The 26,308-nt window shown below is 42.0% G+C and overlaps 1 protein-coding gene across 1 annotated transcript in view; it reads left to right on the top strand.

The window, feature by feature from the left end:
* Positions 1–1,080: 1,080 nt before the first annotated feature.
* TRIM67 (tripartite motif containing 67) overlaps positions 1,081–26,308 on the top strand; it is a gene marked incomplete at both ends in the record, with an annotated part of 35,799 nt that continues 10,571 nt past the window's right edge. Inside the window, 5 exons of the mRNA XM_081313478.1 lie at positions 1,081–2,022; positions 22,100–22,195; positions 23,242–23,364; positions 23,858–23,968; positions 24,374–24,533. Of these exons, the coding sequence (XP_081169604.1) occupies positions 1,081–2,022; positions 22,100–22,195; positions 23,242–23,364; positions 23,858–23,968; positions 24,374–24,533 (1,432 nt within the window). The remainder of the gene's footprint in view (positions 2,023–22,099; positions 22,196–23,241; positions 23,365–23,857; positions 23,969–24,373; positions 24,534–26,308) is intronic.

Genomic DNA, 26,308 nt, shown 5'->3' with positions numbered 1-26,308 from the left:
AACGCTGTCCACCAAGGGCAAAGGAATTCCTTTGCAATAAACAATAGCCGACTCGTCTTCCATGTCTTTGGCTGCCGCCATCAGGCAAGGTCAATCCCGCTGCGGCAGCAGCTGCGGAGACTAGGAAAAAAACGTCCCTCCCGCCCTTCTTTCTTGCTTGGAGCGCGGCAGCTGCAACGCCAAGCAGGCAAGATCCGGCCATTGGCGCTGTTGAACTCAACCTAAAGGAGCTGTCCGTCCGCCTCCTTCCTGTTCAACCGCGCGCCGAAAACGCTGTCCGCGGTGCTGAACTCGTCTCTCTCTCTCTCTCTCTCTCTCTCTCTCTCTCTCTCTCTCTCTCTCTCTCTCTCTCTCTCTCTCTTCCACGAGGAGCTGTCCAACGCCTCTGAGTGCTGAAATCGGATTCCTTTCCGACATCTTTCCGGGGAGAAGACAAGACAGGGGCGTAAGTAGAGCTCTCTGGGGCCCAAGGCAAACCTCTCAGATGGGCCCCACAAACAATGGGGAGCAAACCTATTCGGGTGCCTAGGCCTTGCATCACATAAGATATCCTGGGGAGAAACAGCAGCATTTGCAACTGTAGCTGGAAGCATTCTTGAGGAAAGGCGGAAGAGGAGGGCGTGGGGGGGGGCAATCGATGGCAACCAGATCGGGGCGGCAAAAATCTGGGCAACCGTTAGATGACAGCAAAGAAATGCAGCTTTCTACTTACTTTTTTTGCTGCCACCTAATGGACGCCCTAATCAGTAAGCGCTGAGGTTGTGTTTTTTTTACCACTCTCGCCCGCAACACGCTTTCACCTGCTGTGCCGCCCCCCACCCATCGTGCCGCCCCAAGCAAATGCCTGAACTCCTCCATGGGCACGCGTTGGCCCTGCAGCGGACCACAGAGGTTCCCGGGCCCGCCACCCCTGCTTCAACGACATATGCGCCACTGAAAGCAGAGAAGGGCTGCGCGGTGGAATATGGGTGGAAAAGGTGGCGGGAAGAACAGCGAGAAGCCTGACCGTAGCTTGCCGCCTTCGTGTTGATCGCTTCCATCCGCCCTACTCCGCTGTCTGGACACAAAGCAGCCTCAGCTATGGAAGAAGAGCTGAAATGCCCCGTCTGCGGTTCGCTCTTCCGGGAGCCCATCATCTTGCCCTGTTCGCACAATGTCTGCCTGCCCTGCGCCCGCACCATCGCTGTACAAACGCCGGAGTCCGAGCAGCATCTGCCCGCCATGCTGCACCCTCGGGGCCCTGCGGCAGCGGCAGTGCCAGGCGCTGGAGCTACAAGCGGGCCGGCCTCTCTGGACTACGAGTGTGGCGCTGGCGGAAGCAGTGGGAGCGCTGGCGGCGGTGGCGGAGACCACGCCGACAAGGTGAGCTTGCACAGCGAGACGGACAGCGGCTACGGCTCCTACACCCCGAGCCTGAAATCTCCTAACGGGGTGCGAGTTTTGCCCTTGGTACCGCCGCCTCCGGGAATGTCGGCCGCGGCGGCCGTGGCGGGGCCCCGCGGGAGCGGAACCAGCTCCTCGCTCACCTGCCCGCAATGCCATCGCAGCGCTTCCCTGGATCCTCGCGGCCTGCGCGGCTTCCAGCGCAACCGCCTCCTGGAGGCCATCGTGCAGCGCTACCAGCAGAGCCGGGCCGCCGCCTCGGCTACGGCCAAGTGCCAACTGTGCGACCGCAGCCCTCCGGAGGCAGCCGCGGTGTTGTGCGAACAGTGCGAGGTGCTCTACTGCTCGGCTTGCCAGGTCAAATGTCACCCGTCCCGCGGGCCCTTCGCCAAGCACCGCTTGGTTCCTCCCCCCAGCCAGCAGCAGAGCGCCCCTAGCGGCGCGGGCGGGGCGTGCGGCGGAGGAAGCAAAGGCCCGGGCGCTGCCCGCAAGTCCCCAACCTGCGCGGATCATGAGCTGGAGAACTACAGCATGTACTGTGTGACCTGCCGGACCCCCGTCTGTTACCAATGTCTGGAAGAAGGAAAACACTCCAAGCATGACGTGAAGGCCCTGGGAGCCATGTGGAAACAACACAAGGTAAGCCTTGCCCACCAGCCGCCTGCCCTGCTCCGCATACCAAGGGAGGCTTCTCCGTGTTGCCCCAGCATCTGCTCAATGAGGACCGGGTGCCCCTCTTCTAATGGTAATTTATTGTTTATTTATTAAATCCACGTGCCCTACATCTCACTGTCTAGTGCAGGGGTCTTCAAAGTTGACCCTTTTACGATTTGTGGATTTCAACTCCCAGAATTCCTCAGCCAGCATGCCTGGCTGAGGAATTCTGGGAGTTGAAGTCCACAAGTCGTAAAAGGGCCAACTTTGAAGACCCCTGGTCTAGAGTGACTCTGGGCTACTTCCCAAGGATGAATAGTTTCCCCCTAAAACTTTCCTGGCCATCTTTATTGCAAATAAGAGTCAGAATGCTGTGCAGAGGAAGAAAATATAAATGTCATCAGTGCTGCAAAGAATTTCTCTGAGGAAGTGCAGAGTTCATATCCGATATCATTCATGGAAGATTGAAATCAGGGTCACTCTTGCATTATGTGCAGCTGGCAGGCTGAGTTTAGCACTGATAACTTTCATTTTAGAAAAATGCTGCTTTTTTATTAAGACAAGAATGATTTGCATGATCTGAACAGAAAGCAGAGAATTTTAAACAACTCTCTTTGTCAAGTTATTCATACGTAAGGGATAAATTGTCTGACTTTAAATGGGCATTTTTAAACACCTGTTTTTTTAATGATGAGCTGTATACACAGTTCTTTGCGATCTCTCTTGTGCTTCTCTTAGCAACAGATCTTATTCACTTTTTAAAGCAGTGAGTTAATGAGTTCTGAAGATTACTTTAGTATCATTGGCAAAATGAGACTAACAATATTTATTTATTTATTTTATTAAATTTATATGCCGCCCTTCTCCCTAAGGGCGGCGCACAACAATAAAAATTAAAAACATAAAATAGAAAAAATTTTTTAAAAAATAAACAATAAATACAATAATTATATGACAATTTAAAAACCAGTAAAAAGCTAATTAAAACTGTAGTCAGTCCAGGCCCGCTTGTTGGAACAACCACGTCTTCAGGTCACAGCAGAAGGACTGAAGGTCAGGGGTCGTCTGCAGCTCTGGGGGCAATTCATTCCAGTGGGTGGGCATGCCCACAGAGAAGGCTCTCCCCCTGGGGGTCGCCAGCCGGCATTGCCTGGCCGACGGCACCCTGAGGAGGCCAACTCTGTGGGAGTGAACCGGGCGATAGGAGGTTGACAATGGCAGCAAGTGGTCTCGCAAGTACCCCGGACCTAAGCCATGTAGGGCTTTAAAGGTTATAACCAGCACCTTGAATCGCACCCGGAGGGCAACCGGAAGCCAATGCAGCTCGCGCAGGAGTGGTGTAACATGGGAGTACCGAGATACTCCCATAAGCACCTGCGCGGCCGCATTCTGCACCAGTTGAAGCCTCCGGGTGCTCTTCAAGGGCAGCCCCATGTAAAGAGCATATACCTTTCCACTTGCCTCAACAGCCCTCATTCATCTCCTGTGCCATCTGTCACAAAAGTGGATGGTTTGGCTTTTCTCCCCAGCAAAGTTTACATACCAGTTTCAGAGCCACCAATTTCTAGCATAAGAATAGTTCAAGGTCTCCCTTCTGAGCCAAAGATTCAGGCCACTGTGACTATCAGTGATTCTTAAGGTTTTTGAGAAGACACATTCTGGGCAAAGCCTTGTGAGAAAGAAGTTTACAGCCAAACACTGCCCCCCAAGAAATTTTTAAACATTTTGTTTAAAACAACCAATCAATTAAAACATTTGTGATTTTGCATCCAAAAATGCTATACAAAGCAGCTTACAGAAATAAAGCTAAAGTGATAAACGAAAACCAAATTAAACATCAGTAAAAAGGATGAAACAGCAGCCAATGAAAACTGACTGTAGCAGACCATTTCCCATCTGAGTAAAAATATGTTTGCCTGCTCACAGAAAACAAAAAAGAGGAAAGCGATCTGGCAGGTAGCTTCAAAGTTTGGAGCAACAATGGAAAAAGTGCATTCTCAGGTTCCTTCCATATACACCTCTCTGATGATAGAAAGACCAAGGAATGGGCTTTTTCTCAAAACTCTGACACGTAGTGTAAGTGGGCTCCCTCCGCCCTGTGCGTTCCCACAGAGAGGGCCTCCTCAGGGTGCCACCGGTCAGAGAATGTCGACTGGTGGCCCCCAGGGGGAGATCTTTCTCTGTGGGCGCCCCGGAGCTATGGAATCAGCTCCCGGTTGAGCTCCGGACGGCGCCCGACCTTCGCTCCTTTCGCCGCGAGCTAAAAACATACTTTTTTGAACAAGCTGGCCTGGCCTGATGGGGGGATCGGGGGTTATTTATTAGGTTTTAAATATCTATTTTAGTATGTGGGCATTTATTTAATTTAGTTTTAACTTTTGTAATTTGTATTTTTATTCTTGCCCTGTTCACCGCCCTGAGTCCTGCGGGAGAAGGGCGGTATAGAAATATTATTAAAATAAAATAAAATAAAAATAATTGTATGCCAGAACAGCGTTTTTTAAATAACTCATTTTCGCATAGAGGTTAGAATCCTTTACAATGAAACAGATGGTTAAACCTTTGGAGAAAGAGCCATATGCTCCTCATTCAGGTAGCCTTTGACTTATAACCACAACTGAGCCGCAAATTTCTTTTGCTAAGCAAGACAGTTAAGCGAATTTTGGCCCATTTCATGACCTCTGTTGCCACAATTGTTAAGCAAATCACTGCAGTTGTTAAGTGAACCATACGGTCGTTAAGCGAATCTGGGTTGTCCCATTGACTTTGCTTGTCAGAAGCCAGCCGGGAAGATTACAAATGGTGATCGCATAATCCCGGGCTAATGCAACTGTAATAAACACATGCCAGCTGCCAAGTTCCCAAGACCGTGGGAATGCTGCAACCGTTATAATTGTGAACACTGTTCATAAATGCAGTGCCGTTGTAACTTCAAATGGTCGCTAAATTTAATTTAATTTTTAATTTAATTTAATAATATTTCTATACCGCCCTTCTCCCTGAGGACTCAGGGCGGTTCACAGGGCAAGAATAAAATACAAAGTTACAAATATTAAAAGGAAATTAAATAATTGCCCGATTTTAAAACAATTGATATGTTACAATTATAAAACCCCAAAGATACAACATTAAGAATACAAGAATAAAAAACCCCACCAATCCCCCATCAGGCTAGGCCGGCTTGTACAAACAAAAACGTCTTCAGATCGCGACGAAAGGAGCGAAGATCGGGCGCCATCCGGAGCTCTACCGGTAACTGATTCCATAGCTCCGGGGCGCCCACAGAGAAGGATCTCCCCCTGGGGGCCACCAATCGACATTCTCTGATCGGTGGCACCCTGAGGAGTCCCTCTCTGTGGGAACGCACAGGGCGGAGGGAGATTGATGCCGGCAGCAGGTGTTCCCTGAGGTACTCCAGACCCCTGCCATGTAGGGCTTTAAACACCATTACTAGTACTGGTGAATGAATGGCTGTATGTTGAGGACTACTTCTAATCAGCCCCACATCCAAGATGTGTTTTTGAATAGAAAGTGGATTTCTTATCTGAAATCACCAATAACCATAAATTGAGTAAGGCAATTTGAAACGATCAATTTGCCTACAGTCATGTTCCTTTTTGTTTTTCTTTTATTTTCTATTTGATACTAAAATTCAGGAGCCATTTGCAGCAAATGATTTTAGGCTATGACAATGAATTAAAAGTATGTTATTCATAGATGTTATTCATAGATGGAGCTTTAGAATAATGTTCATATGTTATTTATTAAGGGCAATTATGTTGTCCTTACTCTTAAGCAGATCTTGAGATTGACTTGAAAACCAATTAAGCCCATTTGTCCTTGCTGGGAAGGAAGATTATTGATTATCCACTTTGTACTTCAATGAAATGTCTGTTATTGCTAAATAACATATACTTTATACAATGTACATCCCTCAGGGGATTGTATCAGCTCCTTTATTTAGAAGTAGGATTGCTCTGACTCTGCATACCCACACGGATACACACACAGTATGCAGGAGCCTCCTTTTATTGATAAAGTAACATGTCTGAAAAAAGGTTCTTAGCATGGTCTTTCTATATATGTGCTAACTTTGCTTAAGGACCTTTTTTAAAATCTGCAATGCAATTGAAAACAGTCTGCACTGACCCCCTCTCTCTTCAGTATCTCAAGACAACCCAACAGCTGTTTCCTTGTTCAATGTGTGCCTATATGCAACCTGTTCTCCTTCCACTCTATTACACTAGCAATAATTTTCTATCTTTCCCGCAGAGAGCTAAAAAGAAATTTGTATTTTTTTCCAAATTCAGAAAAGGTTTTTCTGAGAGGGCTTTCTGGTGGAGGTAGGGCTCGCCTTAATAAGGCAAAATGAGCCCCCTACTGCAGTGAGGATAAACCTTTTTTGGACTTGGCGTGTCAAAAATTTGATTTTGCTGGTGTGTCACCCACTCCCAAACAAAAAAAAATCAATTCTCTAGCTCTGCCCCCCCCCCCGAATTTTTTTTTTTGTTTTAAGTCACCCTGAATAGTGGCATTTGGCAATTGAGGCTAGGCCTGAAGTAGAGGCCTGGCCCTTCTTCAGCTCTAGCCCCACCGCTGCTATTCAAAAAAGGTGCCTTGTACGGTTCCCAAAGGTGTGTGAACCTTGGGGAACAGCGTGATTGACCTTGTGGCCCGGAGCTCCCCAGGATCTGCCATGTATCGTCAGGTGGTGTTCTCTTTCTGTTTACAGGCTCCTGTGGCCTCCCCAAGGCTGATCTGGGTCACACACGGACTTTCTTGAAGTAGCTCTTGAGAATGCTTTTCTGTGGTGCTTGTCTACAGCCTCCAAAAACTGCACATCCCATTCTTGTGCGGTTTTGGGAGGCTCTGCAGGCCGTGTAAGACTAGAATGTGCTTTCGTGCAGTCTCCAAACTCTCTGGAAGTCACGCAAGAGCACTGGATTCTCCAAACACTGCATGAGAATAGAGTGTGATCTTGTGTGAGGGTTCATAGGCTCATAGGGAATCTCACATACTTGCACAACCTCCACACCTCGAAAAATCACATGGGAACAATGTGTGCTTTCATGGAGGGTTGTTAGGTATGGGTGATTGCTGGCATGTTACCCAAACCATTGTGGCCTGTGATCTTTGACACATATCATAGGTTCACCATCACAGCCCTAGTGCATCACATGACATCATGTCCTGTCAGGCCCAAGCCCAAAGATGAGGCAGCAAGATCCAGTTGAGTTCAATCGATTATTTGCTTACACCTAATGGATAGAAACTTGCCAAATTAAAGCTATATCCTTCTTACCTACTAGATACACCCTGAGAGATTTTGGAGTGTGGCTATCCTGATCCTCTTCCTCTCTTCCCCCTCCAGTTCAGGATTGTACAGTCTCTTATTCTGGGCCTCTTTATGGGAAAGCTCTGTGTTGCCAACAATCTCCCCCTCTGCTCTTGCGGATGCACCTTCCATCACATAGTCAGGACTTTTCTGTAGGAGAAATGACCCTGAGACATTGTGACCTACCCCTGTGCCTGGAGCATGGTGTCAGGCCATCTCAAGGATAATGCCATCTCAAAGTCTTTGGGAATGCTGCTTCAGAATGGAAGTGTATCATTGGGGGATGGCTGGGGACCTTTTGTTCAGTTTAATCGGCCAGCTCCAAGAGCACTGCTGTAAACGTTAGAAAAAGGAGCCCCAGTCAGAATTGCCAAGATGCCAACATTTGGGTTTTGTGAGTCAGTGGAGAGTTGAAGCCATACCAGTGGGAAGGCTTTGAAGTTGCAAAGCTATGCATTTGTTTGTCACTCTCCCCTTCCCGTCGCACAGAATCTCCTCCAATTGCCTTTGAGATTTTATTGCAAAAGAAGGGACATAACATTCGCCAATACATGCACATAATTCATAGGCTGGGGGAAAGCTAGTAATATATTTTGTTTTCCGTTTGGGAAGAGGACAAGAGACCATTTCTTTTTAGGCACAAAGCCAGGGAAACCTAAGAGGAGTAAGCCAAATTACTCAGTTATTGTCAAGCTGAAAAGGATAGCAAGTGAGCACTGATTGGCTGGCTGTTCTTTGGGCACAACTATTGGCCCTAAAGGGCACACATTGATTGGCTGACAGTTCCCTGCAAGCTCCAGACTTGCAAACATAAAGCATTACTGTGTTAATAGCATTTTGATTACTTGAATAAATATGCAAATCAATCAGTACCGCCCTGGTCAATCTCAGGTTTATTTCTAATGGTATTGAAAGAGGGGGAGAGATGGAAAATCTGGTGGTTTGGAAGAATTGAAAGACAAATATATGTTATCTCCACCAACAGTCCCAACAGTGAGTGGAAAACAAAATGCAGCTTTATAGCAAAACAAGTCAGGCATCTAATTAACCCAGCACTGTTTTTATGGCTGTTGGCAGCTCACTAGAATTTCAGATGCCTTTTCCAGCCTCATGAGTAGGTCATGCATTGCAAGACAAATGTTTTTTTATGAAGCTACAGACGTGGGGTACAGCTCTGGGCTTGCATAATTTATTCTAATAAAAATATATTCATTTTGTGATACAATAGTGTTTTTTATGCAGAATAATGTGAGCAAAGCATTACTGAAGTAGAATTTCATCAGTACGCTCTGTAGTATGATCCCAGGAATTAACAGTGGAAAGTATTTTTTTTGTTCCTTAACTAATGGAAAATAAATAAATCATTTCATTTTAACATACCACAATGATTAATATGGGATGAAAAGGTTTTGGGATGAAAAGCTCATCCTATAAATCAGAAAACCCTTGCTTCAACTCCCATCTGTCATGGACTCACCAACTATAAATAGCCTACTATTTACCAGTCTAACTTGCCCTCTCCTTCCATAATGCAAAGATAATAACCTTGACCTATTTACAGGGTTATTGTAAAGATTACTGAGCAAATGAACATGGAATACTCTTAATGCTTCAAAGTACAACATTATTATTATCATGTTATAGGAATGGGTGACTGGTGTCTGTGGAAGACATCTATTAGATTTGATCATTGGCCATTCTGGCTTCCTATATTGTAAGAGATGACAAAGGTCCCTCCCTCCCTCCTTCCTTCCTTCCTTCCTTCCTTCCTTCCTTCCTTCCTTCCTTCCTTCCTTCCTTCCTTCCTTCCTTCCTTCCTTCCTTCAATTTCATTTGGTTGGAGATCAAATGCCTAGTCATTAATTATATTATTATTTTTTATTTAAAAAGTTTTACAGTACATTTTAACTTTATCAATCCCCCCTCCCCCACCCCTATCTAACCCTCCCTATCCCTCTCCCCCATTCCCCCCTCCCCCCGACTTCCCAGAGCTAAATACAGGGTATAAAAACAAAAAACAAACATAAGCATCCATATGCTATCTACAATAAGCTATTAATTCTATCACCCTCTAGCTCATATAAAATGATTACAAACAATATTAATATTACAGATAAAAAAAGAAGAAAAACAGAAAAAGGAGTTTACTCAAATACTAAATAAAATATCTTAGTCCCATATTATCATATTAATTTTTTAAAAAAAAAACTTTCATCTACTATTTACCTCTAATTTCTAAACAAATTCTCAATTACGCGCCAAAAGCGCCTATCTCTATTAACCTTGTTAATCGCCCACCAGACTGAACTATAATCAAAAATAATTCTTGCATATATCACACCAAATGTCTCACAATTCCAAATCATCCTTAAGTTCAAAAAAAAAATTAGGCAATCTAGCATTGCCTAAATCTTAAATTCAGTAAATACTTTTGATCCATAACCCTAATATATGTTTCTTGCAACCAAAAACACCAGTCTTAAATTGTTTTAAATATTGAAAGACTTTCTTTCTCCTCTATAATGAATTTAATCCACTGACATTCTAAATTAGAGATTTAGTCACCAATCTTGATGCCCCAAAGCTTTTGGAGCATATCTGAAATGGCCCCTGTAACTTCTTTGGACCGCGCCCCTCCCACAGCTTCACTGTAAGTACGCTTTGGAGGTTCCATAACTTTCTGTTGGTCTTGCTCTTGCTCTCGTCTCGCTCGTCTTAGGGCGGCACGCGACATCCTCTGCTCTCCAACAGCAACCGATGAGACTGTAACTTGATCCCCTCCAACAGCATGTCTACCCTCATTGCTCTAAACGTCTCTTCCATCTTCTTCTCCAATTTCTCCTCCAGCTTTTTCAACTTTTCATCCATCATATCAGACATTAATTGTGAATGCTTTCCAAAAGCATCTTGTAAATCCTTAAGCGTCAATGCCGGAGGAGGTGCAGAAGAATGCAAAGCTTGCAACGAGGTCTGCTGCACCGGGGAAAACCCCGCACTCCGAGGAGCTTTAGAAGTTTTGGCCGCCATCTTTCCCCACTTTCACTTGTTGCGCACTTTCACTTTAAAGCTATAAAATCCATTGAACTAGAGAGTAAAAATAAAAGTCCACTTCACCGTGACCTCCTGTACCGCTCTGCCTGCATCTTGATACTCAAGAGTATTTCCTTCTGGCAGGGGTGGTTGCTAACGCCTGGCTCTGCTCCAAAAATCACGGAGCAGAGACGCTGCGCAGCTCGGAGCAACCCAGGCTTCGGGGGGGCTCGATCCTTCAGCCGCCCAAACTGTCAGCTCAGGCGGCCCCGGAGAGCTCAACCCCTACCTGGGGCCTCACCCCCTCCTCTTCTCCCGAGGAGGGGGCTTCAAATCCATCTAAACAGCTGATCGGCGCTGTTTACGATGGATAAACACAGCTGCGAAGCGGACAGCCCGGAGACGGCTGTCTTCGGCGCCGCGTCGCCACCGGAAGTCTAATTATATTATTTATTCCTATAAATAGTTACTGCCCTGGAATATTATGATGGCAAATTGGAATTGGAAGTGGATTAGTATATACATACAAAGCTAAGACACAGTATTAATGTTTTAAATAGGGTGATCTGTTGATCAAATATTTAAAGGTTTATAGAGTAAGTAGCATTTGAAAAAATATATAGTTTAAATTGCATTTGAAGTAATGGTTGTTAAAAGCAATTTATCACAAAGTGCTTTAATGGAAGCAGCATTTCAAATTATCCCTTCCTTTTAATGATATAATTAAATGTAAGGACTGAATTCACCTGGTACATTCAAAGCTTGCAGTTTTATCTGGGTGTTTTTTGAGCTTGTGGATTTTGAGAAAGTGGACAGGATCTTCTGTAATGTCAGGTCTGTTTCCTCTTGACTAGATCTTTGCCCTACCTATGTTATCCTTAATACTTTGGGAGGTGACAAAGAGATAAGCAATAATCAATACCTCCTTATGGGAAGTAGAAGTGAGATGATTTTGAAAGAGGTGCTTGTCTGCTTGCGTTAATTCCTTCAAGGCTGGCAACTCAGAAACTCAGCTCGAATGAATGGAATTGCTAGTAACAGAATTTTGAAAACCTGCCAAAGCAGTTCTGCAGATCATAATTGTCGAGTTACTCTGACTCTTTTTCTCATGATTCTCCCCTGATCAAGGATTTTTTTTTCTGTGATGGTCCTGCTCTTTCCTCTGTATTCCTAGCATCTATTAGACATTCCATCACAACTGTTGAAGGAAAAGTCTTCATAATGATTCATCCAAGCAGGGAATAAAAAAATATGGCGACTGCTTTAGAAAGAAGGCTGCAGTTTATTGAAGAGGAAAGCCAGACAGAAAGATGGGTCTGGAAGAAAAGAGAGTGAACACATGTAGGGAGTGGCTTTTTATACCCTCTGGAGCCTTTTGTTTGTAGTGATTTCCTGTTTGAGGCTTTGTCTGTTAGTTGTCCCAGCTTCTGCCAACCTAGCGGTTCGAAAGCACGTAAAAATGCAAGTAGAAAAATAGGGACCACTATGATGGGAAGGTAACAGCGTTCCGTGTGCCTTTGGTGTCTAGTCATGCCAGCCACATGACCACAGAGAAGTCCTCGGACAAGCGCTGGCTCTTCGGCTTTGAAACGGAGATGAGCACCGGCCCCTAGAGTCGGAAACGACTAGCACGCATGTGCGGGGGAACCTTTACCTTTTACCTTATTTCCTGTGTCACATTTTCTGACCTGAGTCTCGGTGTGCCTTTCTGGTATTCTTGATGGTGGTGAGTTAATCCTATTATGGTGCAAGGGTTATATCCTGCTTCCCTGGGGTTGTGGCTGATGACTCTTAGACTTTTAGTGTTGACTCTAGAGATCTTTCTTCCTAATCTCAGCTTCCTAACTCCAGTCCTTCTGACAAGATTACCTGCATTTCTGCAGACTTGGTTTCTGCTTAAGACAGAGAGACGGGGGCAGGGTTGGTTTCTGCTTTTAAAATCCTTTAAGGAAATATATTCTGCCCTTTTAATATTTCCTTCTCGGGGGGGGGGCTGACTTCCCACCCAACCCAACAAGGTAGATCAGACTAAAAAACGGATGCTATATAGGTCAGAACCATTCTCACTGTAACATCTGTAGTAACAGAATCTATTGGTACAAGTCTGAATGTTCTTTCCCCTCCTTCACTGTATCTTTTCATCAACTAGGGAGGGGCTTGTCTGAGCCCTTTCTTCACATTATTTGCAAGCCCCTATTATCTGACTCTTATCTTGTAGCAGCTCTTCCCCCTGTCTTTCAAGACCATTCCCACTGCTCTCTATCTTTCAATATTGTTTGTCACACTATCCTTCTTGGGATGCTTATAAGGGTCGAGAATTGGAAGGAGGCTTTTGGCATTGGAGTCTACTCCTTCCTGAACAGAGGTTTCCAGTTGGTGATCCTGAGGAAGGAGCAGACAACTATTGGATGCTCCCGTGTGAGGTGCCTCGGGGCTTGTTTGTCTCCTGCATTTAATTTAATCTTTACACAAAGTCATTTATTGGGCTGATGTATCATCAGTGTGCAGCACCAACCATATAGCAAATGCAGTGGAAGTCCTAATCCAGTCTACCAGGATCTGAATGGGAAGAAAAGGGTTCAGAGTCAACTTTAGTCAGACAGAATGGCTGCTAATTCAGAAACCAAAAGAGTTCAGAATTCTACTAACTCATCAAATTTGCAGATGACACCAAGCTGGCAGGAATAGCCAATACTCCAGAAGATAGGCTTAAGATACAGGAGGATCTGGACAGACTCGAACACTGGGCACTATCTAACAAAATGAAATTCAATTGTGAAAAAAGTAAGGTTCTGCATTTAGGCAGGAAAAATCAAATGCACAGGTATAGTATAGGTGCCTTGCTCGATAGTAGTAACTGTGAGAGGGATCTCGGAGTCCTAGTGGACAATCACTTAAATATGAGCCAGCAGTGTGCTGCAGCTGCCAAAAAAGCCAACACAGTGCTAGGCTGCATTAACAGAGGAATAGAATCAAGATCACGTGAAGTACTAATACCACTTTACAATGCCTTGGTAAGGCCACACTTGGAATACTGCATCCAGTTTTGGTCACCACGATGTAAAAAAGATGTCGAGACTCTAGAAAGAGTACAGAGAAGAGCAACAAAGATGATTGGGGGACTGGAGGCTAAAACATATAGGGAACGGTTGCTGGAATTGGGTATGTGTAGTTTAATGAAGAGAAGGGTGAGGGGTGACATGATAGCAGTGTTCCAATATCTCAGGGATCGCCACAAAGAAGAGGGAGCCAAGCTATTCTCCAAAGCACCTGAAAGCAGGACAAGAAGCAATGGATGGAAACTAGTCAAGGAGAGAAGCAACCTAGAACTAAGGAGAAACTTCCTGACAGTTAGAACAACTAACCAGTGGAACAACCTGCCTCCAGAAGTGGTGAATGCTCCAACACTGGAAGTTTTTAAGAAGAGACTGGACAGCCATTTGTCTGAAATGGTATAGGGTTTCCTGCCTTAGCAGGGGGTTGGACTAGATGACCTCCAAGGTCCCTTCCAACAACTTCTTATTATTATTATTATTATTATTATTATTATTATTATTATTATTATTATTATTATTATTATTATTATGAAATCTAGATAAAGGTAAAGGTTCCCCTGCACATGCGTGCTAGTCGTTTCCAACTCTAGGGGCCGGCGCTCATCTCTGTTTCAAAACTGAAGAGCCAGCGCTTGTCCGAGGACATCTCCGTGGTCATGTGGCCAGCATGACTAGACGCCAAAGGCGCACGGAACGCTGTTACCTTCCCACCGTAGTGGTCCCTTTTTTTCTACTTGCATTTTTACATGCTTTCGAACTGCTAGGTTGGCAGAAGCTGGGACGAGTAACAGGCGCTCACTCTGTTACGCGGCACTTGGGATTCGACCTGCCAAACTGCCGACCTTCTGATCGACAAGCTCAGCGTCCTAACCCACTGAGCCACCGCGTCCTGAAATCTAGATAGGAGGAACTTTCAGGTCCTCCTGGACTCACAATTCTTTTTTATGGAGCAAGTTGAGGTCATGTACAGGAACATTTTTGCCCAACTGTAACCTCTTCCAGAGTGGGATGCACTGGAGATAGTAAGTCACAACTTTAACACCCCTTGATTAACTTGTGACTCCTTCCTCATTGGGTTGCCCTTAAACTTCACTTGAAGACTTCAGGTAGTACAAAATCTGACTGCATGTATGATAACAGAGCTGTCACATTATAATATGCTGCTATTGAGCTTCCTTGGTTGCTGTTTCCCATTGCAATTGGAGGTGCATGTAATTATCTATAAAGCTTTACATGACTTGAGTTCTGAGTATCTCTGGGAACAGGTGTTTCAAGAAGAATCTCTGTATCTAAGAGTTGTGAACAGAGTGTGCCTCCTGGGAATCCCCTGTAGAGGGACATCCAAAGAGAGAACATGAAGGTTAAAAGGGAACAGATTTTCTCTTTTGAAGCTCCCATCTTATGAAATAATTTCCCTCTGAAGGCAAGAAGAGTCCTTCCCTAGTAGTATTTTGGAAGCTTGAGAAAACCTAGTTATTCTAGAAGGTCCTATTGTACTGTTTTAATCTGTTGATTTTTACGATGCTATTCTGAATTGCAAACTGTTTACAATTGTCTGCAACTGAAGTTTAATAAAGTTACATCAATTATAAACAATAATAGAATAGTTAAACTGAATTTTACAGTACTTTGCCCAAGCAAATATACTGCAGCTTAATACGGTTGGATATCCACCACTAACAATCAAATCTAATTTTATTTTAATTTACCACACTGTATGAACTCATCCAAAATCAGTATAAAATGTAGATTTGTCTTTTTTTTTTGCCTGTGAGAAAAATAGACATAAATTAACTAATTTTGTGATAATAGTGATTATCTTGTGTTTCTGCAAGTATTAATTATCCTTGTACAATATACTTGGAATAGGGTTACTATGTTATCAAGGAGGCAAAGGCACTCTCACCAAATGCTATGTTTCAAATAATCTGCATATTAAAGTCATGTGTGAAAAACCTGGAGCAATTTAAATGCATGGTGCTGTTCTCCATCATTGACAGCCTCTCCAAGTTGACTGTAGTGTCTGGGCCTTAACTGGAAAGTGCCATGTGTTGATTTGGGTGGCACTTTTCATCAACACTTATGGATACATGGGCCTTTGGTAGGAGGTAATAGCAAATATTTATCTACTGTAAGTATATGCTAGCAGCAATTCTTTTCCAAATGGATTCTCTTTCTGCCCATAAATATGTTAAGTACTTCTTGAACTTAAATTACATTATGAATAATTTAAAGCCACTGAATTAGCAAATGTGTCATCTACTGATGATGTAATACAGCTATGTAGAAATAATCAAGAAGTCTGTCGTCTAGGTAAAGAAAATTATTTGACTATTCCACTTTATTAAATTATTGAATCATAGACCTTTTCCATGGGGACCTTGGTCTAAATTGTTGTGCAATTCAGTACATTTTGGTATGAAAATGTAGACTGAAAATGTATGGTTTGGGATTAAGAGATTATTGGCTGTTCTGCCAGATCAATGTCTTTAGACAATGGCAAGAATGGCTTCCATTTTGATGTTCATGTGCTTTTTGCAAGAGATCTCTGACTGGTCATAAAAACTACAGAAGATAAATGTTCAAGAACCAGATGTTTCCATCCTTTTCTGAAAAGGCAAGCAGACTCAGAATTCTGTACTTACAACCTGAATATAAAAGCAGATGCCTGTTCAGCAATACAGGTGGTTGCTGAAGGAATGTCAATACCAGACAGACAGAATGACAGTCATTGAGTTCCAATGGAGCTATACAACAAAGTGTTACCCATTTGCTTAGCCTTGTGATGATGTTCTAATAGAAATGAAAGTTTCCATTTATTTAATAACCCAATGATTGGGTTTTTTTCCACAATAAAAAGGTAAAAGGTAAAGGTAAAGGTTCCCCCGCACATGTGTGCTAGTTGTTTCCGACTCTAGGGGCCGGTGCTCATCTCCGTTTCAAAGCCGAAGAGCCAGCGCTTGTCCGAGGACGTCTCCATGGTCATGTGGCTGGCATGACTAGACGCCAAAGGCGCACGGAACGCTGTTACCTTCCCACCATAGTGGTCCCTATTTTTCTACTTGCATTTTTACGTGCTTTCAAACTGCTAGGTTGGCAGAAGCTGGGACGAGTAACAGGCGCTCACTCTGCTACACGGCACTCGGGATTCGACCCGCCAAACTGCCGACCTTCTGATCGACAAGCTCAGCATCCTAACAAAGCTGTTCCTGCTTTGAAGTAAAGTTTTATTTTCCACAATAAAACTTTACTTCAAAGCAGGAACAGCTTTGTGTAATGTGGTAGTGGTACTCTTGCTTCGGATTCTCCATATATAATCTATCGGACTATAAAACAGCCTGTTTTATAACAACAGTAGGTGCTCTTCAGATTGATGGCCCTCCTTTTTCCTAGATTTCAATAATCAAATATCAGGGGAGGCTCCAGGTTCAGAAAAGATACTCTACAGCAGTTTATCTGGAACTGGCAACTTTCAGACATGTGCACTTGGACTCCCAGAATTATCCAGTCAGCATATCTGTCAGGGAATTGTACAGCTGGTGTCCAAATGAAGTCAGAGATGCTGACATGAACTTGTAGTCCTATATAAATAAATATATTTTATATGTATATTTACAGAAAACAAATAGTCTGGCACATCACTGCATCATGAGGTAAATCACAGAGCAAACAGAGCACACTGAAAAAAAAGGTGGGAAAAAAGGGAACTCCCCATTTACATCTACAGCAACCAATCATAACGTAGATTGCCTCATGCAGGAGACAGCTCTCTCCGACCAATCAACTACAACTGTATGTTCTGGCCCATTATACACTTTACTCTTCCAGCTATTAAATTAAATATCTTAACAATATCAAATACAGGAGGATGGATGAAGTATTTTTTTCTCATCCTTACTATCTACATATATTATAATAATATAATTCCTGTTGAAAATGCTTAGCAGTACTCTAGACTCATAGCAGATAAAAAAAGAAAGCTTCTTCCTCACACAGTGAATGCTTAATTTGCAGAAAGCCCGATCAGAAGATGTGATGATAAACAAGAGGGGAGATGTTTCATAGCAGGATGCAAACAGATATTCTTAGTTGAGCCAAGTAAAGTTTAGCCCTCAGAAAGTTTAATGAAAGCAGTACAAAGATTAAAAGGAGATGCAAATTGAGGATGCAGGAAGTAATTAAAATTGTTGACTGAAATTTATTCAAAGTAATAAAATAATGCACCTGGGTTTTCTCAGAAGCTAGGTGATTTTGCCCCTATCTCTTAGACAAGATCTTTGAGCAGCCTACTTCAACTGCTGCCTTTTAGATAGTTTGGACTGGAACATTAATTTGAGCATCTATCTCCATGTTGATATATTACGATTACAATAATGCAAACCAGTATGCTTTCTTTAATTGATTTAAAAGACCAGAGGTTGGTAACTGCCCAATTTCCCTGATTTACTTTGCTTTTTAAGAGACAACTTAGAGCCACAAAGAAATGTCTCTATACAAAGTGGGGATGCTAGGTACAAAATGTTGGCTGGATAAGTGTTGCATCCCATGAAGACCCTATCTTCTGAGATGACCTACATAAACAATTATAGTTCTGTATTTGAACTGCTGAAGAGCTCAAAAGTAACCCAACTGTTTTTTTAAATTGCTAAATGTTGACCAACACGGTACATTGAATCTGGTGACGCTGAAGCCATTTCTCTTGGGTGACCATGGCAAAGGATCTGTTTTCCTGAAATGTGATTTGATATAACTAAACCCTTGAGAATTAGAGTACTAGCGTTAAGTCCCAAACAGTAGCTGTAGGCAGAGATCTATCTTCTGTTTGCATCCTTAAAATTTTTATTTTTGCTGTATTTTAAAAACAATGAAATTACTAGAACTGAAATAATTGAGGTATGTATACCCTCCATTCCCACAGAAAAACAAAAAGGCAGCTTCTCTTTCTGTAACACCTAGTACCCCCAATCGTGACAACAGCAGAATAGCAGGGGGCCTATTGTACATACAGTACAAAGGGAACCGTTAATACAATCAACTTCAGTCATGCCGTTTACTGTGACTTGCACATTTAACAATGTATTGTGCTTAACAAAAAGCTTGGCAAGCTCTTTGTTCTGTCAAAAGATATCTACCTCTTTGAATACTATGTACTTCCTAGATGGATACATAGGTTCAAGAACAGCAAATAATGAAGATGGAGTTAAAATTTGATATACATAATAATGTAGCAGGCCAAATTGGTTAGTATCCCAACAGCTTTTTATTATTTTAATTAGTAACTGCAGCCCATAGATAGGGACGGCCATTTGCTCATGCTTCTCTTTGAAGAGACCTCTAGGTGGCTTCTGAGAGCTGGTTGTTGGTCTTATCTTGTAAAGTAGTTACTGTAGAAATGACAGTGTCATTATTTGGCTTTTCTGAAATAGTTTGGAAAGCCGGCCTCAATAGTCCCAAAACCTGTAAATTGCAGTCAGCAACAAGATCAGAGAGAAATCAATAATACTCTGTTGCAGCTGTTTGCCCCAGGATAACAAATGAACCCTTATCTGAGAAGGAATAGTAGAATTGGTGCTTATTCAAGGAATCAATAGAAGACCTACTGTTGCATAGGCTGCTTTATTGATAGGCTTAGGCATAAGTGGATAAGAAAATTCTCTGAAAAATAATCCAGCCCTGCTACATTCATTGCTTGAATGCAGGTGTGGGGAACCTCAGTGACATTTACAATATTCCCACTTAGTTCCAAAGGAAATCTTTCGGTATATTGTGAAAACGTTTGTAGGCTGCAGGGAATATTGGTGATAATTTTCAAAAGTATAGCTAAATATTTACTTTGGTTGTTTGCCAAGATTCTTGGATGCTTCTATGGTAAGAGACAGCCTGCCTATTTAAAAGAGCATAGTGTGTACGTGTTTGTCTGGTCTTGACAACCCTTAATTTAACCATGGGATAATCATGCCCCCAAACTCACCAGCATTCTGCCTTGTTCCCCCAGCATTGCCTTAATCTCTTCCTAACCCATGGAGACAACTGAAAGCATCATTAGCTGCACTGGCATGAAAGTAAAGTTTTCCTCCTTACAGTATTCCAACACCATCCAAAGGCAATATATAAAATCTGTTGTGCTTTGCAATTATTTGAGAGAATTGGGAGGGAAGAGAATGATGATTTTTTTGCTGTTCCTTAGCCAGATATGACATTTCTCTCCCAGCCCCATCTATCTGTAGAGGCCCAGATAAAGATGCTATGAGGTGAAAATTAGGATACTCCCTTCCAACCCTAAAACTTCTAAATACCCCTGAGATAAAGGAGAATCAGACAATCATGCTAAATGCCAGAATAGGTCCTAGTTACTCCAATGTACTCAGTCAGAGCCTCCAGAAACTCTGCAGATGAAGCAAGGTAACAAAGCAAGGTAAACAATGTCTTGATACAAGGGATACTTTGACAGAAGTGTGTGCTTATCAGAAGAAATTTAGCATAAATTGTATATCAAAGTCTCTGCACTAATATTCATTTCTAAATTATTAAAATTAAAAAAAATACAAATCAGTCAAAAGAGAGAAGCTTGAATGAAACCATGGCAACGTTTGTTCTTTACAGATAAAATCCCGTCTTTAGTTTGGCAAATTGTATCTGGGTGGCTAATAATAATTCATTTCATTCAGCAGGCTAGTCCCCAATGGTTGTTTGGGAAGTTTCCTTCAAACTTATCTATGAGTCTCAGGAAGAAGAACCTATGCATTTACAGCAAACCTTCCCTGATTGGCTGCTAGTCTCAGAGTTTGATGTAAGGAAGCTTATTAACATTCTAATGTTAGGTGAGGCTTCTGGCTATGATTATATCTTAGCTGAAATGTTGCAATGTAATGTTGATTGGCGGGTTCCTGACTTAGCCTCACATATATAAACCAATCTAGCAATACATACTCTAGTATTGGGGAGTGGAATTAAGTGTCCCAATTTTCAGAAAAGGGGAAAGGGGTGATCCTGTCAGCTATTGGCTTATTAGTTTCCTTAGCATTTTCAGTAAGATTTATATTTGGCATTTAGAATGGAAATTACAAGAATGGCTAGTGAATGAAAACAATCCTAGGCCATGAACAGGTGGGCTTCAGATCTGTCCATTCCACATTAAATTATATTCTAGTTTTATGTCATTTGGAAAATATATTGAAGATGTATTTTTCATTATATGGTCTTTAAATGAGCATTTGGCTTAATTTTGAGCCCCCCTGTATGGGAAAAATGGGGATTCTCATACTGATCAGCAGTTGCTATTATTCAGAAATTGTATGATAATTCTAGAATTAGAGTAAGATGTAACTCGAAAATTCATTTTCTAATGTAGTTGTTGTGTACAATAAATCTCATTTAAATGTTCATCCCCCTGATTTAGCAACTATGAATGTCTCTCTTCTGCTATATGCTGATGATGCAGGTATTATTTTAAGGACTCCAACTGGCCTCAATCTGCACTCAAAAGTTTGGTGTAGTATTATAGGTAGTATTGGTTTGGAATAATTTTTCATGCGACTAACATGATGATATTTACTAAAAATGTAGGAAAGCTACAATGGGTAATAGAAGGGCAGAACACTGAACAAGTAAGGAGTTTCAAACGCCTTCATGTAATAGTCCAAGATTCAGGATCATGGAATACAGAGATTGACTCACTGGTTATACTGGGAAAAATATTTTCTGGTTGTTGCTTGTAAAATGTATCTATACATTTTGTACACATACAGAGAGAGAGGGAGAGAGAGAGGGAGGGAGAGAGAGAGACAGAGAGAGAAAGAGACAGAGAGAGACAGAGAGAGAGCTTATGCACTAGATACGAATTCCTTGGCCAATAAAAAATTCTATTTTATTCCCATTATGTATTGGGCCCATGTATACCATACAGAGTCAGCAGAGTGGAATGGCCTATAGCAGACATGTCAAACACAAGGCCCGGGGGCCGGATCCAGCCCGCGAAGTGGTTTCATGTGGCCCGCAAAGCCATCCTGGAAACAGTGAGGGGACGGCCCCTTCTGCCTTGGCCCTGGCCCAGAGACCCTCCTTCTGCCAGAGACCCTCAGATCTGTCCCACTCCTGCCCAGGCCCCCATAGGCACCCTTGATGCGAACGATGTAGAGCTGGCCATGCCCACCCAGTAGGCCATATGCACTCTAGCCACGCCCACCCAGTAGGCCACGCCCACTCTGGCCATACCTAACTGGCCCCCTGAGGGCAACTGCAATGCTGATGCGGCCCTCAATGAAATTGAGTTTGACATCCCTGGCCTATAGGTTTTGTAGAGTAGCATGCCAAGAAAAACATAACGGTGATGTTGCTTTTTATTAATTTATTTGATTTCCTACCTTTTCTCCAGAAGCTTAAGGGGACATGCATAGTTTTACTTTCTGCCATTTTATCCCACAAGAAGCCGATGAAATGTATTGGGCGGAGAGAACAAGTAGCTGAAGTAATCCACTGAGCTTCCATGGTTGAAGGTGGACTTGAATCTGGGTCTCCATCCCCCACCCACCTCTTAAGTAAAATTTCAATCTTTTTATGTACAATTGCCATGGCTTGAAATAGAAAGGCAGGCAAGCAGGTATGAATTGTGGTGGATAATTTAATTTTTTATTTCTTCCAGGCACAACTGTCCCAGGCTTTGAATGGCATTTCAGACAAAGCAAAGGAAGCAAAAGAATTTTTGGTGCAACTGAAAAATATTTTACAGCAGATACAGGTAATGAATATAGAATTTGAGCTTTGTTATACATTGTTTTGAATGGCCATAACAAAACTGTACAACAGCAAGTCTACTGGGCATTTTTTGTGTAATTGCACTGGTTAATTAGCTAAACCAAGTCAATAAAAGCCATAGTTTAGTACAACCCAACCCAACACTTGGAATCACAGATCATAATGGGAAATTTACCTTCAACTCCATTCCTCAACCCATTGGTTTCCCACAGTGGTCTTCAGATTAATTTGCTGGGAAGGAAAATCGTCATTATTTCTCTTCTATTTGGCAATTTGCTTCCTCCTTACTTTCAGGGAGAAGGTACAGATATGCAAGACATCGGCATCAAGTGTACCTATGTCAGCTTCTATCTTAGAGAGAGAGAAATGAATATGTATGAATGATAGCATGGCGTGAGAATATGTTGATATGTATCTAATTGAACACGATTGTGAAACCTGTATCTTTATGGTGTTTTCCACTCAAAGCCTACACTACCTTACTAGTCCGGAACCCATGTACCAAAAATCCACAATATCCTATATGGATTCCATTGAAATGAACAGGATCTGTGAATTATCATGGATGTGATTCCCATAACTGAGTTTCTCAATGTTAGCATATCAGGAACAGGATTTGCACAGGAAAATGAGGAAGATGGGCTGCTCAAATGTGAGGAAGGAAGGAAGGAAGGAAGGAAGGAAGGAAGGAAGGAAGGAAGGAAGGAAGGAAGGAAGGAAGGAAGGAAGGAAGGAAGGAAGGAAGAATTCTGATTAATAACACGCAAGAGTTTATACAAACATTTAATGGTGCCAAGTTAGGAAAGAATATTTTTATCTTCTGTCAGAATCATCCTTAGTAATATACTTGTGGACATTTTATAGCATTAACTATATGTTTTCAGGGCACTAGCTAGTTATTAAGAAAAACCTGTACGATTCCAAAGTGTTTAGAAAAGAGCAGAAAAATAACTGTTAGTTACCCACAGTAGTTTTGGTGTTCTCAGAATATGATTATAAAGGTAAATGGTGTCCTACTTCTTTTTTTAGGAAAATGGCTTGGACTATGAAGCTTGTCTGGTTGCTCAGTGTGATGCTTTAGTTGATGCTTTGACTCGCCAGAAGGCCAAACTGCTCACAAAAGTTACCAAAGAGCGGGAGCACAAGCTAAAGGTGATGAAAACTTTATTCATATCTGCTGGATAAAGGAGCCTGACCATTTTTAAAATCCATGTTCTTGAATGCATAGCTCTAAAGCTTCACATTAACTATTCAGCATCAATACTGAATCTTATGAGAAAAGAGCTTACAAAAAAATCCTTTGTAGTCCTAGGCCCTAATTTGCCATATCTAATCTGTGAAGCCACAAGTCACACACCTCTGTGATTCAGATAATTCAGCCATAAATATAAATGGATCCTGAAGCTTTTTAAAATCTTTCCCTGCAAATTGAACTTGCCTTATTATGCCATTTGACCTCCCTAATATCAGGACCTATGCAGAGCTTATAGTTGGAGCTATCGAAAAAGAAGATGATATCAATATGTTTGTCTAAGCAAATATTATTCCATCAAATTCTTCTCCCTTCTGGTACTGTAGTGTTTCCAAAAATATTTCTTCAATTCAGTGAACGCTGGAGAGATCAACGGGCATTTTCCCTCCCTAGGTTGTATGGGACCAGATAAACCACTGCACTCTAAAACTGCGACAGTCAACAGGACTTATGGAATATTGCCTAGAAGTAATCAAAGAAAATGATCCTTCTGGTTTCTTACAGGTAAGTTATCATTTGTCTTAGGGATAAATGACCAATCTCTTATGAAGGATTCTAATTTGGCAGTGATAAATGCTGTCATACCAGCCTCATATATATTTTTATGTAGCTTATTCTATCCAATTCAGTGACAAAGGTGGAAACATGGAGAAAGGTGGATTCTTGTAAGCCTCATTTGAAATTGATTAGTTTATTGACCTATTAGTGTTCATCATGCATCCCACCTTCAAAAGCTAGATGAAAATATTTGCGACTTGATTTAAATGTCTTCAGACCTAAATCTCCAAAAATTGACTCACCTGCCTCAGGGGGCCCATTCTTTGAGTGACTGGGATCGTGTGCCTTCCAGTTGATGAACTGATTCTTCAATAGCTTTGTCTAGTCTGCAAAAAGTGTTGTTTTTTTCAGATTTCAGATGCTTTAATCAAACGTGTTCAAGTATCTCAGGAGCAGTGGGTCAAAGGAGCCCTGGAACCAAAAGTATCTGCTGAATTCGATCTGACATTGGATAGCGAACCATTGCTGCAGTCCATCCATCAGCTGGACTTCATTCAGATGAAATGTAGGGGTGAGCTTTTGTAGGCTGATTTTCCTTTCCTTTTGTATGGGATTGCAAAGAATAGTTGTGAAAGGGAGAGTCATTCTAGACCAGGGGTCGGCAACCTCGGCTCTTTTATGACTCGTGGACTTCAACTCCCAGAATTCCTGAGCCAGCTATGCTGGCTCAGGAATTCTGGGAGTTGAAGTCCACGAGTCATAAAAGAGCCGAGGTTGCCTACCCCTGTTCTAGACCAAGAGCTAGGGCTCAATTCTCCAGATGAAAGTCACTTTTTAGATGTTGAATAATTTCCATTTCTATTTCCATGATTCCAAGAAGTACAAGTAACAATCTTAATCAATGCTGGATATCTTAGTTAATAGTTGATACTTTCTATTTGCAGGTAGAAAGCTTCAGTTGGGAACTAATATACTTTTAAAAAATAAAAAATGCTAACTAAGTTATAATTTTCTCAAACTCTAAAGCTTTGCTTTGTAGAAAAGCATATAAATACAGCAGTAAATACAAGCTAGTTACACATGAAGACCACCATGTTTACTCATGTTCTTAGGCAGCATGATAGGGGTAGACAAACCAATGATACTAGGTGTTTGGGGTAACAAATTCCCAAATCTCTTGCCAAACAGTTTGGATTTGATGGATGTAGACTCTAAAATTGCTACTTATCAGAGTCCATTTTCTGAACTGTGATGTTTTTCTGTCTTTTGTACTTCACTTATACAGTAGTTTTCTGAATGGACAGTTGATAAGCTCTCGTTGGATCAAAGTGAGAATAACTTTAACCATCAGAAGTGGATTGGCAGTTTTTCTGCCCATTTTTACTTTTGTGGGTTTAGTTGCAGCTGGGAAAACAGTAGGAAACCAGCACATTTCCTCAATTCCCAGCCTTCCCAGCCCTGGCTCTTAAAATGTCAGTAATCTGAAAAAAATATGCTCAATGTTTTCAATATATGCTTTCTGCTCTGTACAGCTATGGACAACTGTGCAATTAAAATATACATCAGGTTAGTTGCAGAGCTGCGCAGAGCTTTGTAGAAGATTCCAAGAACATTATCAAAGGAAGAGGTACATGATAAAGGGACAGACTAAAATTACTTTGGCACTGAGAAAATGTAGGTGAATGGGAAAAGTAGGAAGTAAAGTGTGCTAATAACATATAGTAGATTCAGCTTTAAACAAAATTATATGTCAGGACAAAATTGAAGCAAAGCCATTTGCATGTGTGCTAAAGAACAACTCTTATGATCTAAGAACCATCATCTACTCCTATTCTAACATTACTATGTGATACAGATCATATGGAACAGCAATTCATTTTACAACAGTCAGAACCCTGGGAAATTAATGTGCTTGCAATGTAAAAAATGATTTACCAAAAATGATGTTAAATGTATTACTTACTGCTCTTTTTTCCCTTTTCCTTTTTAAAACTTAATAGCTAGCGCAGGGACCTTGATACAGGAAAAAGGGAAATTCATTAAAATTTAGTGCACAGTGAGAAGAATTTTAATATGAGTTCATAGAGAGATTATCCGACATGACGGGCTCATAGCATGAAATAAGATATTTCAAGTTTTTAGCAGTTCGTTTCACTTTTTGCAATTTTCAAGAAGCCTTAAAAATGCAACCAAACAATGGGACTTTTTCAGGAAGAGGCTTTCCCTCACAGCAGTTGCTCCATGGATTTTTCAAATGACCAAATAAAGACCCTCACCCATAGAAGACATGGGCGGAGAATATAGGAAGCGTCTTCTGACTAGTCAGAAGCCTCTTCTGACTAACTG

This window comes from Vipera berus (genome assembly GCF_964194415.1).
Source record: "Vipera berus genome assembly, chromosome: 1".
NCBI lineage: Eukaryota > Metazoa > Chordata > Lepidosauria > Squamata > Viperidae > Vipera > Vipera berus.
This window is presented reverse-complemented; position numbering and strand designations above follow the sequence as displayed.